Below are 16,627 nucleotides of genomic sequence, written 5' to 3' on the forward strand. Positions count from 1 at the left end.
AATCATCAGAACCTGTTATCCCAATTAATGACGTGTGTCAGTCATAAATTATTAATAAGCCTGTTATGTAATGCTACAATTGAAGATGCATTTTTTCATTTTCATCTCCTTATTATATATCGGCACAGTCATTGATAGAATTTTACAAGTACAAAAATATCTTTAAAGTCCTATCAGTAAAAAATTTGACTTGAGAAAAAAAAAAAAAAAAAAACGAAGAATCGAGAAATTATCCACATCGTGCATTTTCTTTATGATCGAGTGAAGTTGTATAGCATGAACTGTTCATTTTTTCAGAAAAGTATATAAGCTATAACTACATAACCTGAGATTTTTTCAAAATTATGCATCGAATGTCTCATTATCAGTTTCGCTACATCAGTTCAACGATGATTAATTAAATCTTACCATGGCAAAACCAGAAAGCAAAGCTGAAGTCTTACTGGAAGCTTTGAGTTTGGCTCTGCTTAGTTGCAATTTCCTCCAAGACAAATAGCCCGGAGTATGTAGCCCATCTCCTGATTGTGACATCTTTGACTAACGACAAAAAACAATTACTGATTTTTGTGGATACAGATTCAAAAAAACTGAGAGCTAAACCGAAGGTAAAACTTTAATTCATATCCTACCCAAAAATAACTAGCAGTTCTTGCTGTTCACACAGTCAAGTGTGATTACTTTTCCTAGTCTGTATTACAAAATATTGTCTTAAAAAAGAAATTTGCGATACTGTAAAGCAATCAATCGAAAATAGAAGGGACAAAGAAATTGGGCCCGCATCTACGACTAGATTTACATAATAAGGTGGTTAACTGCGTCTATAATTACAAAAGATTAACTATTTTTCCTAAACAATGCAGAGAACTGAGGTTTAAAACTAATTACTATGATATAATGATTATTTTAGAGAAGAATAAATTTCAGCATCAAAATTTCTCTTTGCCAATAAATTCGGTTAAGTGCATGCATTCAAGTAACAATAAACAATGTTAATAGAAGATACAGTTTTTCATAAAAGTGGAGAAGATGGATTAAAAAAACGACACCATCACGAAAGAAAAAGCAACAATCAGTCACTGATAAATTGTTATTGTATAAATTTTTTGAAAGGATGGTTGTGAAAACGTCAGTGAAAACGTACCATATGATGTTGCCAATAGAAGTGTGTGTAGCAAGTCCCACGGAAGGTAAAATAACCAATGGGTGCTGAACCAAAGAAAATACGAACCAAGATTAATAAGAAAACTAAAAATGTTTCTACATTTATACTCCAGAGTGGGTCGAGTACCATTACGTAAGTAAAAATTACTCACAAGTGTCAAAGGATTTTACAAATTACATTCCTTGTAAATTCTAGTACATTTTGTACTTCACGAAGTTAACATGTCTACTTTGTGATGCAGTAATTTTTCGAACAATGTAGCCACCGTGAACTCAAATTTCATTACCTAGGAAATAATACAAGATCTCGTTGTCCGGTAAAATAAAACAAAATCCCTAATTCACTGTTTTGAGAAGAACAGTGTTATAAAATGACTGTTACATAAGTGTGTGACTGAATTATCGAGTACTGAAACAGCAAATAATATAATACATGCAAAAATTCAAATGATATTATTAATATTTAGTGTTGGACACAAGAACAACCTTAAACTTGGTCTCGTCTCAGTTTTGTCTTGACTTTCAGAACGAGACCAAAATAAGATCACAGTGGAAAAATTCGGGACGATACCAAGATTGTCAAGATTGTCCTGAAGTCTCGTCAATATTAGTCAGTGTTCAAAGGAAAACTGTAATGCATAATATCACTCCATATTCCTAAAATTGCATAAATTTCTCCAAGTTACAGATATTTTCTATTAAAATACTTTTAATTTTATATAAATATACCAGGTTTTTTCTCATCCATCAAAACCAAAATTTTCATAGAACCAACCGATGCACTTATATAAAAAATTCGAAATTTATATAGTTGAATGCCGAGGAATCACCAAGCATGACCAAGACCATACCAAGGCAGGAGAAAGACTAGAAATGAGAATTGAGTTTTTTCCATTAAGCCCGAGACCAGGTAAAAATTGAAGTTTTTTTGTAACCGAGACAAGACTCGGCAGTCTCATCCAGTTTTGTTTTCAGCACTGTTAGTATTACATAGCTATTGTGGTTAATTGAACAGTGTTAATTGTGCATATAATACCACAAAAAATCTAAATAAGTTTGTTAGTAACTTGAGAGCGTCGAATTTAAAATTAGGCATCAAAGTTAATAAACTAGTTTCAGCTGTGCGATATAGATTTTATCGAATACATCGTTACTGATTTAAAGTAAAATAGCCTCTAAGATATCTTGCATATTATATATGAAATTATCATTGCATGAAGCAAATCCAAATACAACAGTTTTCAAAATGTTAAGCAGTTCAATTTGTGTGGAATGGATTATATGGATTTTTTTTAAAGGCGGGATCAATGAAAACGAAAGTTTCAAAACCAAATCTCTCGATACCTTGCAAACATTTTGTTCATTAAAAGTTTCAGCCTAATTACATATTGCTAATCTTCCAGAGTATTATAGTGCATCGAAGTGTGATTGAGACAACAATTTATAGGTATACGAGTGAAATAAGTTACCATTGAGTATCAAAGTTTATAATTTTTTGACACACAGACTATTTCTGAACACAATTCACAAGTATTTTTCCAAAATGTGAAGTCAAAAGATCGTTAATTACCTGAATTACAGCGGGTCACATTTAAAGTAATATATATATTTTCCGTCATAACAAAAGAAACTTATTCTGCAAATAGCTTAGGGCTGACGGGATTGAAATTCATTATGTTTGTATAACGAGGCTCTTTTTTTCAAATCGTTAATTCGCAACTCTAGGATTGTTTGAAATTCGGTGAACCTTGATACAGTGTTAATATATTTATATTTTGCAAGCTCATCTGCTTCAATTTATTCTGAAGTAGAAAAATAATTCATTTTGCATTGAATGTTTCAGAATTATTTTAATTTTACTATTTTTTACTGAAATATATTTATTTTTAATTCAAATTTGAAAAATATTTTCCAAGTAACCTAGGCTGCTGGACTGGACGAATAAAAATTAAAACTAGTTACAGAATCTAGGACCACAATCCTGTGTAGCTTCTTAAAGTGCCAAGACACAATGCATTGCAACATGTGCGCCAACCTCCAAATTGTTTATGGAGATTCAAAAAAAGATCAGAACTTTGAAGAAATTAACGTGAATTGTAATACTGCAAAGTATCAAGAGTTGAAATTTAATTAATATAGACAGAGTTATCCATTCTTAGTTTTGCAAAAGCTGTTAATCGGATTCTACTGAGATTTTTCAACACCGCAAGACATCCAGCAAACATATGGAGACCGTATTGTGGATTGGACCGCAAAAAGCCATGGCTCGGGCAAGCTAAACTCGAATTACATCTCAAAAAAGCGATGACCGAAATGTAAGACAAGTCGTGATAACGGATTACTTTTTGAGAGGGGATATATAGATAATATGAAGTTTGGCAACTAAAAACTGAATAAGCAACAAATCTGGCAGCAAATTAAAATATCAAACTTATCATTCATTTCATGCAACGATTCCATAAAGTATTGGACTATAGCATAAAAAGGGAAGGACTTTATCGTGACAACTCGTGGAACCAAGAATCGTGACTGTTGGCAGTAGTAATTCTACGGCAAGTCCACGGTGCCTTTTATATTCAAGGTGCTGATCATGGCACAAAATGACTTATATTAGACCACCGGATACATTCAGCTTTAATACATTTCTAAAAATTTTGATTCGATACTCGGGATAAACTTTACATAAATATCATGGACAGTGTTTTGATCTTTGATATAGGCGAAATAAGCAAAAGCTAAGATTAATATGCCTAAATTAATTATAACTTTGTTATCTGTAGGAATTTTGGTAAGTGCAGATACCAACCAAAGATGGCTAGTTAAATGATTCACACACTTAACTACAATTCATAACATACCTGGCAACTGTGGGAACGACTATGAAAGCAATGGCCGTTATTATTGCGCTGTTCAGTATGTGCATGTGCGTGAACAGGTATGTGAGAGAGGAGAGATGGTGCACCCTCTGCAGCAAACACTGAGTTGCGCCCAGTGCTTGTTGACCATACAGACATTAGGCCAAAATGATGTTGAGCAATCACGACCAAAACTGAAATAAAATTCATTGTTAATAAATCAAATTTAACCATGATCTTCCGAGTTTAGACACAAGTAATCCAATAAATTAGCGAAAAGGAATATTTTTGTTAGTGGCATTGAGAGAAATTAGATTTGCATTGGTATGAGTTCAAATCTTGGAAACTTATATTCGTATATCAGTACGAGGCTGAAGTTAGCAGTCGGAATTGGCAGCCAAACGTTCTAATGTTCACTCGAATAAGGTAGTGAAGTTCGAGAATCTAATTTTTATGAAATATCTTGAATTTCCAATATTAATCAGGATGGAGTTCCTGACATTAATTTATCCATGCACTGTGAGAAATCAGCGTTATTTCGCAACTTTAGGATTATTTGGAATATGCTAAACCATAATAAAGCAGCTTATATTTATATTTCGCAACTTCAGCTCGTTTTAAAATCATTCTAAAGTTGGAAAACCGCGATTTCCTGATAAACATTTCCTTGCATTAACTTTATTAACTTCAACCTCATTCAAATAAAGGAATTTAGAGTTTTGAACAAAAAAAAAATGTGGGCAAATTAATTTTTCACTGAAAACAGCTTGATCGATAAAGCTGTAAGAAGAAAAGTATGTTATAAAAATGTAAAGGATGTTACGACTCTCAACAGTTTTCTAAGTAGATTCTTGTCTCTAGGTAAGACACGATTGTTAAACTATTTTTGTAGTCACAGTAGAACTGGTATAAAATATATTTTGTACACTATTTTAAATTGAAGTGGTACTAGGTGTAAAAAAACACCTAATTCTGGATAGTTTTCTTGACTCATTTTCGAATAAGCCTTAGGACAAAGTTTCCAAAAGCCCATACCTCCAATCAATTTGAAACTTTGTATACTCATATATTTTGACTCATTACGAATATTATAGTGAAAATTCCCGCAAATTTGATTTTTAAGGTCAAAACTTACCAAATTTAATTTTTAAAAGTTTTTATGTTATTTTAATGAGTGTAATTTTCTGGATCAAAACGTTCTAATTAAAATGTTTGGTTTCTCAGATTCCCATGATTCTCATTTCATCACAACTTCACCTACAATTTGAAAAAGGTCTAGCATAAATTACCTGAATAATACACATATTTATTTAATGTGTTAAATATTTTCAAAATGACACGACATATTTAAAATTCTTAGGCTATTGGCCTAAACTTTCCATTTTCAATTTAATTTTTATATTTCTTTCGGATGGCAACGTTTTTCAAAGGAATTACCAATCTACATTCATGGGTGACTAGCCGAATGTTATGACACATGTAAACAATTTAGCCAATCTCTCAAACAAGTAACAAATAATGTATCAAAGAGAAAGTAACGGAACCGGCGACACTGATTGCTACTATGTTTATAGGTCAGGGTGACAATGTGTAATGTAACATTACTATCTACAATCGTAAAGTGCAATGGTAGGATCTTAAAAATTGAACATAAAAATCCAGTTCTTCGGAAATCAATGGCAATGAATAATACTTTTTTTTTTTTCTACACAAACTTTTTTGAACTACAAGATGTACAACAATTTTTTAAGAAAATATTCGTGCTCGAATTTATCAAAACGATTGGATAAGTTTGCCAGTAATTATACTTATTACCTATTCAGATATTTATTGTCTGATATATTATTAGAAAACTGATATGTATTCGCGGGGTTACCATTATTTTCGTCAATTATGTGCCTTCTTGGTGTATCAACTAAATGTAAGTTAGCGTTTTGTTGTTGGGTGACATTGATAATATCTCTAAATTTTCAGTTCTCTAATTTTGGATCCGTCGTGTAATTAATCTAGAGTGTTCGAACTGGATAACCTTAGACTTCTTTACAACATTTCAAAAACGTGTTTCACACTTAAATATAGTGACATATAAATTCAAAATCACGAACTTCATTTACGAAACAATAAATTTTCAATTGCCCAACTGGGAAAAAACCTAATCAAAATTGAAACAGTTGTAATAAAGCTAATGAAAAAATAATGCAAAGGTTTGGATTGTCGATAGAGAATTATTAGGAATTGACAGTTTTTAATGGGACCTCAAAATTTACCGGATCCAAATTGTATTATGACTATAGACTGAACCCATAAGTACTCCTTATTTGATTTGAGTTTATTTTCGAATCAGTGGAACCTCAGCTTCAAAACCTGCATTTCCAGCCTTTTAGGCTTGACGATTTATGAATCACTGAGCTGAGTAAATAAACTGAGTGCTTATCAAATATAATGTTTACTTGTGAATATTAACCTTAAGACAATGGAATTAAAGTTAAAACTGTATGGGATAAAGAAATATTACCTCTACAAATATTAGTTGAGTGTAAATATTCATGCTTGTAATATGTGGAATAAATTGCAACATATCCTTAGTCTAAATGTGTATACGGGTTAGTAATCAAGATTATGTGGTTAAACTTCCATGAGCTTGAAGTTTGGAACGTTGTTATAACGTAAAGTATAAAATAATTCAATGCAATACAAGAATGAAAAATATTTATCATACAAATATATGAGAGCAGTGAGTAGTTTGCTTATGAATAACATTTGCGTTAATTTAATGACGTCTCTAATTATACGTGTAATAGGTGTATTCAGTACCGTATTGTGAGAAAATTTTGAAAACACTATAAACGGGTCATACAATAAGAATGAATTACTATATGTTTCCAAAGTCAGACAAGAATCTGGGAATCATGAATTAAGACTGTAGCACAGAGATTGTGGATTATCAAATATTTTTTTCACTTGAGTAACAGAAGGGTTATCTGCAGTTATTTTTTATGACGTATTTATTATTATATTAGCTGCACTCACAACTCCGGACTGTGTTAACATAAGTAGAACAAAATAAAAAAAAAAAATGAACAAGGTTGTAGTGCGAAAAGATTATGCTATAGTGTAAATATGGCTAAGAATATCGCGTGAATGTTGAATAAAGTGGAGCAGCTGATCGTAATTATAGATATAAGCGAAATTATTTCTGGTAATAAAAGAACAATACGTATATGCATTGGGAAAATAAGATGCGTTAATTGTAAGTTAGTTTGTCAGCTACGGTTGAAACGCAAATGAAATAATATTACCATTGTCAGAGAAGAGTGTCCACCGTACCTTCAAGTCATAACTTGATACGCACAATTAAGGTCAATTGTTTGTGTAATCACGGTGTTAATCACAGTGCGTATTTTAGCCTACGCCACCATTACCCGACACAACACATTTGTTGGTAATTCCGCGGTGCTTGCCGTACTCAAAACAAGTGACGAACGAGAAGCGAGCAACGCTGCGAAAGGCTACGAACCTTGCCGACAACTTCCGAATCCCATCGAACGCCCCATCGGCTAGCTGTGGCAGACCCGCGAATAATAGAAAAGAGACTATACACTTGTTGCGAGTGGCAAACTTGAATAAGTTGATCGCATGCGGATAGCCAAAGAAGTAAAGAAAAATAATAGCGCGTATTCCTCTCGGGCCTCTTACAAAATCGCAAAAAAATATTCAGAGTAATAGGAAATAAGAGTTATTTTTCAATCGCGGAATGGCTTAGAAAATATCGGAAATAAAAAAAACTTTGCAGGGAAAAAATCAGAAAAAAAAGAATGGTTTTCTGGGAACAATTACTGAAATTCTTTTCGAATTGAAGTTAATTTCTCCTATACAGATCGACCATTTCCGGAAAATAATTCTTGTTAATCACGTAGTAGTAGTAAAAATATTTAAAAGCAACAGCGAATATTTGTCACGCAGATTTTTTTTTTTCTCTCTCTCTCTCTCTCTCTCTCTTTGGAATAGCAAAGTCCGTCAACTTTAAATTCAAGGCGATATCAAACAATTGTCCGTAAGTAGCTCACATTTCGAATTAGTCGACAGTAGCACAGTATAACAGGTCTTATAGCACGCGTTAACCATTGTGAGTTTGTAACGTCACATTTTAATGAACGGCAATTGAGACGATCAGGTTAAGTAGTCAATTTCAAGTCTAACTTGATACCTGATCATTTTGCGCCACGGGTTCAAGTTGTTGGCGTTCCTAAAGTTCATTTACCATAAATGTCCGAAAACTACATGATAACTATTCCACTTTGCAAAGTTTACCCTGTTGTGCGTCAAGTTTGCGCTGCCTGCTGCAATGGCCGAATACGTTTAAACTTTTCGATGTCGCAAAAACTAATCAGTTCAAATATTCAAGTGTTTCAGAAACGTCCGAATATCCAAGGAAGATGTCGGAGCAAATCTGTCGAATATAGAACATTTCAATTGCATTGAGGGGGGCATGGTGAAAAAAATACTACAACATCAAAACCCCGCAAACATATAACAGATGCGGAATATTTCAGTTCGTCTTTTTCTCTACTCCTTCGATACTTGGTGCGAGCCAAATATCCCACCTAGGGTACAAACTCACATACATTCACGCACCTTAAATTTTCAAAATTATCAATGGTCGGGAAATTTCACATTAAAACATCACAACCGCTATAGTGAAATAACTGCAAAGGATTGATGATTGGAAATTTTAAATGAGACTGCAATTTGCTGCTAATGATCAGTTGTGGTTTTCATTCTGTTGGACCCCAAATTTTCGAAACTTGAGGATTATGCCCACTTCACATTTAGATAACATGGCCGCACAATTAATAACTACTAACGGTTGATCGATTACAATTCTATATGATCAACAGTTAGAATATCAAGTTTTTTTCGAATATTTGAGCTCCAACTTAATGAAAATCACGTCTGGTTATTAGCGGCTAATTAATTAATAATTATCCAAATAGGTACAATTTGAATCCACAAACGTAATTCGCAATGCTTCAGCAGAGATGAGAATGGCATGCTTTTGAGGAAAGTGCCCATATTTTTTTTCCACCACAGTATAAAATCAGGTAGATACACCTATAACTCGCTATATGGTCACTCTTTTTACGGCATTTCGCTATAATGGCTTTTTTTAATTACCTACGGCACTTTCTCGATTTACGGCCCACAATGTTTCGTTATACGGCCCGAAAAATTATTTTTATGTAAGTATTCTTAAAGGAAATAAAAAGAACTAAATGCTTTATGAACTAAAAACTATATTATTTTATAAAAAAAAGTGGAACAGATCTGATTGAATTTGTATGGATTTGTATCGAAATAATTGATTCGATATACGGCTTTTCGCTTTACGGCCAACTTTTCCGGAAAGTATTTAGGGCGTTACGCGAACTATCATGGGTGTAGTTATTTCTCGTATGAGCAACGACATAACGTAAAATTTACAGCAAGTCCCAGTTACATATTCCAAATTCTATAACGATTCACAGATTTACAGGATACGATATTTGTATTACAATCACCTCTTTCTTCTCTCTATATATAGTAGATATACAAGGTTCTGAAGTATTATTCTTGTTTCACGGTGACTCAGAGTTATTTGACGTTGGGACGAATTTTCGATTTATAAATATAATCTTGACGTTTTTACGCAGTATTTAAAAAATCAGTCGGCACAAAAATCTAGGTCCCGATGGCTATCAACGTATAAAAAATTGGATAAACATCCCACAAGTGTTTTGTTTCCACAACAAACCTCTGTAGACTGGTGATGAGACTTAGGTGTGCCAAGAACATAAAAGTAATCACATTTGGTAGCTAAGTGATGATGGAAATGGATCGGTATGCAGCACAGAATATAGGAAGAGAAGTGAGAATTCTCAACGAAAGGCAAAGATAAAATAAGTATACACTATATGTAGGGGGACGTGTGGAACGGTTAGGTTCAAAAGACTGAACGTCGTTACGATAAATATAACAATGACCACAAATCGTTTCATTCGAAATAATGCTTCCTCTTGCTCTGCTTGTCAGAACCGCGAGGCTTTGCTTTAAAGCGAGAAAATATCGTTAAAAAGCATCCAACCTTCAATATTTCAACATTGTTTGAAAGCCAAGATTTGTTTTGGTTTATTTTGAGAATACTCCGAAGCTTTTTTTTGTGACAAGCTTTGTAGCATAATTGATAATGCTATTCCGATAACTTTTTTTTTTAGTGTTATAAGACACCCTGAAAAATCACCACGTCCTATTTTTTTTCTAATACATGCTTCTATCTAAAAAAAATTGAAAAGCACCATTTTCTATGAACTCCTGCAACGATCTCGGAAACGGCTAGATGGAAAAATCTGAAATTCACATGACTTCACATTTAAATGATGAGCTTGAAAAATTGCCGTTTTTTTTTTTTTTTTTTTTTTTTTTTGTTCACAGTATGCTTCTATCAAAAAAAAATTCATGCGACACAGTCCATACGACGTTCATAGAAAACTATACATATAAATTGCTAGAAAACAAATAAAACAATAGGCCAAACAATAGGGGCAGGGCCACCTTAGAGCTTAAATATTTATTGAAGAAAAGTTACAATAACATCAAAGAAGTTATAACTTATACGTAAAGTTTCAACAATTTACTTCAACGACCTCAACAATCCCTTTACTACCGTTCGTTAGAACAATAAACTATGTATATAGCTCCTAAGATTACAACGTATACAGTGCCATGTAATCTCATTGAATCAGTGTAATTGTTCCAATCGGACAATAATGTACTAATGTATACAAATCCGATCCATCGTGCTAGAACGGTTTTCCCAGTTTTTTGAGTTTTCTGATTAAGTTGGGCTTCGTTTCAAGTGCTTTAAGTATAAACGTGACAAGAACACCGGTTTGATTATATGGTGGAAAGGGCATTCCTTCGAGGTTATAGATGAATATGGTACCTAGACTATCACCGGCAACGAGCTGATTTCCGTTGGCAGTGAACTCTAGAAGCAAGAGTCTTCCTTGAGTATCGCAAGTTGTGCTCGAGGCTGCGGTATAAGATTTCCTTCTGATATCCCAGACGTCTATTTGATTATTAACGATGGTCGCTACGACCGTAGAAATTTTCGGACTCCAAGCGGCCTTCTGAACGCAAGCCATTTGCGTCGATAAGGTAATCAAAGGCTCGTTTATCCCATCAGCCCATATTCTCGTGCACCAATCTGCCCCACAAGTCAGAAAAATCTTTGAACAAAATGGCGAAAATTCTATAGCATAAATCGGTCCGTTGTGTGCACGAAAACTGTCGATGTGTTGCTGCAAATAAGTAGTCGAACATCGATGAATACAACCCTCGTCAGATCCGACGAAGTAGATCATTGGAAGTCCCGGATGCTTGCACAATACGAGTGCTCCTGGGTTTCTGGTGATGGAAATATCGTGAACGACGCACTGTTCGGGCTGCTGTTCTACACCCTTGATTTTCCTCTCGTTCCTACTGATCCGCATTATCTGATTGCAGCTGAAGTCTGTGTCTGCTCTATAAGAAAGAATACGCCCGTCCTGATTGCATGTGTAGAGCTGCTCCTCAAACATAACTTCGTCTTCACCCGGCCACCATTGCACTTGCCAGTGCGGTGCGTACGAAGGCGAACTCGTTCTGCTGCTGCATCGCATTATGACCAAATTCTTATTGCTGACATCGATGACCTGCACCACACCGTCGTAAAATCCAATCGCCAAGAGATTTGGCCGGTTTCGACTCCAGTCAAGAGCGGAAACCGGACTATTGAAATAATGCCATCGGCCAGCCCTATGCGGGTTCTTCGCTGTCCATATCATCACAAGTCCTTGACGGTTTTCCTGGTTTTCAATTGGCCCGTAGCCTACAGCCAGAACATCTTTGTTAACATAGTTCCAACAAAAACAAGCCACGTTGTATCCTGCGCTGTGTTCCGATACAAAGGACCACAGGAAATCTAGACTGTACGTGAATTGCAGTCTAGGACTGTACGGGTCTTGTTTTATTATTCCTTTGAATCGTTTTTGAGCTACTATGTAGAGGCTGCTGGCTACCATACGCTCCACGATTGTTGCAGAATCTAAAAAGTCAGTCTGTTCGGCCAGCTGCGCCAATTGCATCTCTAGCGTCCATTGTTCACTGCTTTCCTCGATCTGAGGTAATTTCGTTGGACTAATCTGTAAAACGGTTGTACAGTTTCATTACAGTATTGGAAACAAGAGGTAAAACTTAGCAGGCTGAGTGGCATGCTCCGTATGCGTAAGACTTAAAAACCCTGTTCGTCGACAAAGTCGTAATATCGTAATATTCATTTCACAAGCTCCATGATATTTTTACCAGCAAGGCAGAGACGCCAACTTTTGGAAACACGGCATGAGATAATATACGTTAAACTCTCCCGCGTCAGGTAAAATAGTAGATGCAAATTACGTGGTTATGACGATTTGTAGGAATCGTTAATCATCAGTTAGTTAACATCAGAAGTTAGTCAAGCCTTTCTCAAACAGCACAGAATTGAAAGTCGTCAAAAAAACATCCAGAGGATGTCTTACGCGTGATTTTTTGACGCCTAAAAGATTTCTTCATGTACATAAAACATCTTCGTGTCTGAAAGGTATCCTTGGGGCCTTACAGTCGTGAGGAAATGGCGCATAAGACATCCTGTCGACGTCATTTTGACGACTTTAAGTTTTGTGCTGTCTGGCTTCCAAATCATTAAATCAACTATTTGAGATCTACTTAAACTAAAATGCACCATTTACACAACTTCTATAAGCCGGGTTTGTTCGCTGAAGCTCAAGTTAACCAACTTGCATAAAAATCCGATAAAACTCACAAATGCGAAATCGGACGCTCAATCTGCTAAGGTTCCCTGTTTTCCCTAGTCATCGTTTCTTCTCAACTGGATACTTCTCACTTCAAAACAGTAATCTCAGAAATCGATTAAACAAATTCTGTGCTCCGTGCGTCACTCTGAACTCGAAGTCTCATTTGAAAATTTGACACATGTAGCTTCAAAGTGGAATAACTTGAAAAAAAATAACGGAGTTACACCTAATCTGAAAAAAGTGTCTTGAAGCTTATGTTTCGAGCTTCGAAATGGTTTTTTCACGAGTTTTTTTAAATGAATTTTTTCACAGAGTTATGCAACTTTCAAACTGCTGGTTTATCAAGTAAAAATGTTTGGCTCCTCAATTTTTCCGACTAGTATAGTTTATCTATCAAGACTATTCGGTAACGGCTGCTTGATTAGCTACGAAATCGAAAATTGACTGTTGATCGGGATCATGCGTCAGTCGTAAAAAGTAATTGCGACAGGCGCCCATGCCCTAATTTGTTAGAAATTTCAGGACAACATATTTCCAATGCTACGTTTAAAATAAATTGCTTTGTATATACGTTTTTATGCTACGCTAATTTGACATTGAGTCTACCGATTTAATAAGCATATGCACGTCAAGCCTTATAAACTTTGAAAACACTGTATGAATTTGTTAGAATTCAAAAGCCCTTAACTTGATTTGTTGTCGAACGACCATCGAAGGTAGGAAGAGAAATTTTAAATTAACAATGCTTGATACAACGAGGTAGCTGAGAATTCAAAAAATTATTAATTTTCGAAACATTTTTTCACCGTTTTCAATGTGCGTTTAGATTTTGAATTTTTTTTTTAAAGTTTGTCATGAGATTCAAAAATGGTACAAAGGCAGTACGAATTAAAAGTATTTCCTTGTCACTTGCATTTCTATACATTTGCAAAAGCAGTGGATGTTACATGATTTTTTTCGATTTAAATAATATCTTTACGTAATTCGTTAATACGTATCACTTCCAATAATTTCACATGGACAGATTTTGAAGACGTACCTTTTTTTCTAAAGCCTTTTGTCTTGCCTCTTCCAACTGTACGAAGATTGGACCCTGAGATTTCGAGGTTTTCAATTTTTCGAAGGTGTCATACATGATCCAATTATTGACCATATTGCCTTGATTCCTTCGCTTTGTTCTAGCTAGATATGTCGATCTATTCTTACGGTAGACACACGGCGTTTGGGCTTCAGCATTAGCCAATTTTCTATTCGACCCCGGACCTACTGTGATGTACTCATACTGTTCGTTCATCTGCTTTACGGCCAAGCCCTCCTCTGACGATACGTTAACAGTTAACTGTGGTAGCTCGAATAAGAAAAATATATCTGTCTCTTGCAGAATTATATTCACTTTTTCTGGGTGGACACGAATAAGACCCAAATCGTACCTGAAGACAAAATTGATATTACGGGCGTTTCAAAATTTTATTGAGTATAAATCGGACATTTTTTAATGGTTTTTTCTCTTTCTCTAACTTTTGATTAAGCCAATTCATACGTAACCATCACGAATATTCACCTGGGCAGGTAAAACTGGGATGGAGCCCTGTCCTCATCCGTGATAGACAACAGAGTACCGGACATGAGACTGCCATCTATAGTAAAATCATCCATCAGTTGAGTCTGCTGCATATGAATCGAGCTGGACTTGATCATGAGGGAGGAAGTGGCTTTCAAATTTCCATACTGAGATCCCGAAGATTGAGAAAAGAGTTGGGTGTTACTTGAGCCCTGGCCCAAACCGATTGTGTCAAAGGCTGTTAGGTGATTTTCTTCGATCTCGTGATAAACGGCGTGAGTTAAATTTTTCGGCGTTAAGTCGACATCGTCATGTATCACGCGGAAATTTCGTCTCCGATTTAGTATCGAGGTTAACGTTTTCTGTGCAAGTCGACGGTTTTTCGGTGGCATTGATGTTTTCGCTGACGTGATACTCTGGTTTTTGTTACCACCCCCATCAGAACTGACCAGTTTCCTTAGCGATATGCTTCTACTGCGCATTTTATTCGGCATGGTTCTTTTCGTACGATGAAACTTTGAAATGATGTACTTGAATCAAAAATATTTCTTAAATAAAAAAATGCAGACTCCACTTTAAAAGTACAGTAATTTGACAACACTCGTTTGCCCGTTATTATTCGAACCTTTAAATAACAAACTAGTCCCAACACTTTTATTATCTGAATTGTTATTAATTACTGCGATTATTTTTTTGCTGAGATGTCAAAATAAATCCACGCATTACGTAACACTGCAGCTTGTGATGCATTTTTGTTGAATTAAAATGTATTGTATTCGTATTCACCGGCTGTAACGAGGGGTGATATCGATCATCGTCAACAACTATCGGTATTGCCAACATCCTAAATTAAATTTCCTTGTTGTGGTGTTGTTTTTAGTTCTGGGGCAAGAAAAAATTAATTTTACCTTTAAATAGATGCCATTTTTGTATTTTCTGTTTTTTTTTCCTTTCGGTAGAGGCTATAGCGACATTCTTACTGATCAAGTGGTTTTACTGTTTTATGTGAATTACGACTATGGAATAGTGTCAACCGGCCCATCTATTTTTTTTGTCACGGCTCTATTTAGAGGCCCATAACTTTTTGAATTTTTTTTTCACAAACACTCAACTGTAAGTTCTTCAATCACCAATAAAAAGAGCGGGAAAAAAATGGGTGCTAAAATAATTTTCATTCTTTTTTACACCAAGCCCAATAAAATGCCCGAAAACTAGACCTTTAGACTAGAATACCCCCTTAATTGATGTATGTATTATGGATGGGGGACAGTCCACATTTCATTGTAATATTTTCAGGGATAGCTGCACGGTCAAATATTAGAAGTTATTCGCCATAAAATCTTTCTTGGACAGAAGTAGAGGTATTCACGAACTCGGCAGTGCCAAAGAGATAAAAAAAAAAAAAAAAGCGGTGCAAATTCAAATACCGATGAATTGCTAAGTACACAAGGGATCAAGCACAAGAGTCAGAAAAAAACTAGACGACGAGCAAGTAATTGAAATTATCAGGGACGTCAGCCAAGGAAAAATTAAAACTGCTGCATATTGCTATTTGCAGACTAATTGAAACACCTTCCTGGAACGAAGCACGTTACATACTAGCTTTAGTCAACGATTATTCAAGAAACGTTTTCCCTACTGAAAATGGTCAAGTATTAAATTATAAAACATAATGACTGAAATTCACGTGTAATTTGATACATGATTTGTTTTGTAAATTCGTTAAAATAAATAAAAAATCTCATAATAAATTACGAAAGCACGAATCGTCAGATATAATAAATCAAAAATCATATAGCGAACTGAATAATTTTTATACGATTTTTGACCAATTGTTTGATTTTTTTTCACTTTGGTTCTCAGTCAATAGAATTAACGCTCGAAGCATAACAGTGACTCCTCGAACAAACATTCTAGTGTTATTTGCATGAAACAACACGAATCCATATTATATTCTATTTCAGGAAGCAAATGTTTGTTCGAGGAGTCACTGTTATGTTTTGAGCGTTTGATTCCCACTACACGTATTCGTTTTGAAACATCGTTCATACTTCTTCCGTTAACTATACTTGGTAAACATTATGAAAACAATTGATAATATTTTTGAAATATAACTTTGTTTGCGAACAACATAATGATGTTCGAAGTCGTCGGTTTTTCCGCGACAAAGGGCATTTAAA

At 34.9% G+C, this 16,627-nt stretch overlaps 2 protein-coding genes across 4 annotated transcripts in view; both read right to left on the bottom strand.

Annotated features, from left to right (window-relative positions):
* LOC124178748 (SEC14-like protein 2) overlaps positions 1–7,487 on the bottom strand; it is a 32,794-nt gene extending 25,307 nt beyond the window's left edge. The window contains exons 1-3 of one of the 3 annotated variants that reach the window (XM_046562341.1): positions 7,316–7,487; positions 4,020–4,210; positions 409–537 (exon numbers count right to left, since the gene is read on the bottom strand). In XM_046562341.1, coding sequence (XP_046418297.1) covers positions 409–537; positions 4,020–4,175 — 285 coding nt within the window. In that variant the 5' untranslated portion in view covers positions 4,176–4,210; positions 7,316–7,487. Of the gene's footprint in view, positions 1–408; positions 538–1,141; positions 1,207–4,019; positions 4,211–7,315 lie in introns of those variants that run through there. The other 2 variants (XM_046562342.1, XM_046562343.1) reach the window with 2 other exon arrangements.
* A 3,107-nt stretch (positions 7,488–10,594) lies between these two features.
* On the bottom strand, positions 10,595–15,339 carry LOC124178738 (dynein axonemal intermediate chain 4-like). The gene is made up of 4 exons (XM_046562324.1): positions 15,234–15,339; positions 14,448–14,977; positions 13,926–14,316; positions 10,595–12,235 (listed from the first exon to the last, which is right to left on the bottom strand). The coding sequence occupies exons 1-4, from the start codon at positions 15,288–15,290 to the stop codon at positions 10,853–10,855; spliced, it is 2,361 nt and encodes a 786-aa protein (XP_046418280.1). The 5' UTR covers positions 15,291–15,339; the 3' UTR covers positions 10,595–10,852.
* Between the last annotated feature and the right edge of the window lie 1,288 nt (positions 15,340–16,627).

This window comes from Neodiprion fabricii, chromosome 3 (genome assembly GCF_021155785.1).
Source record: "Neodiprion fabricii isolate iyNeoFabr1 chromosome 3, iyNeoFabr1.1, whole genome shotgun sequence".
NCBI classification, from domain to species: domain Eukaryota; kingdom Metazoa; phylum Arthropoda; class Insecta; order Hymenoptera; family Diprionidae; genus Neodiprion; species Neodiprion fabricii.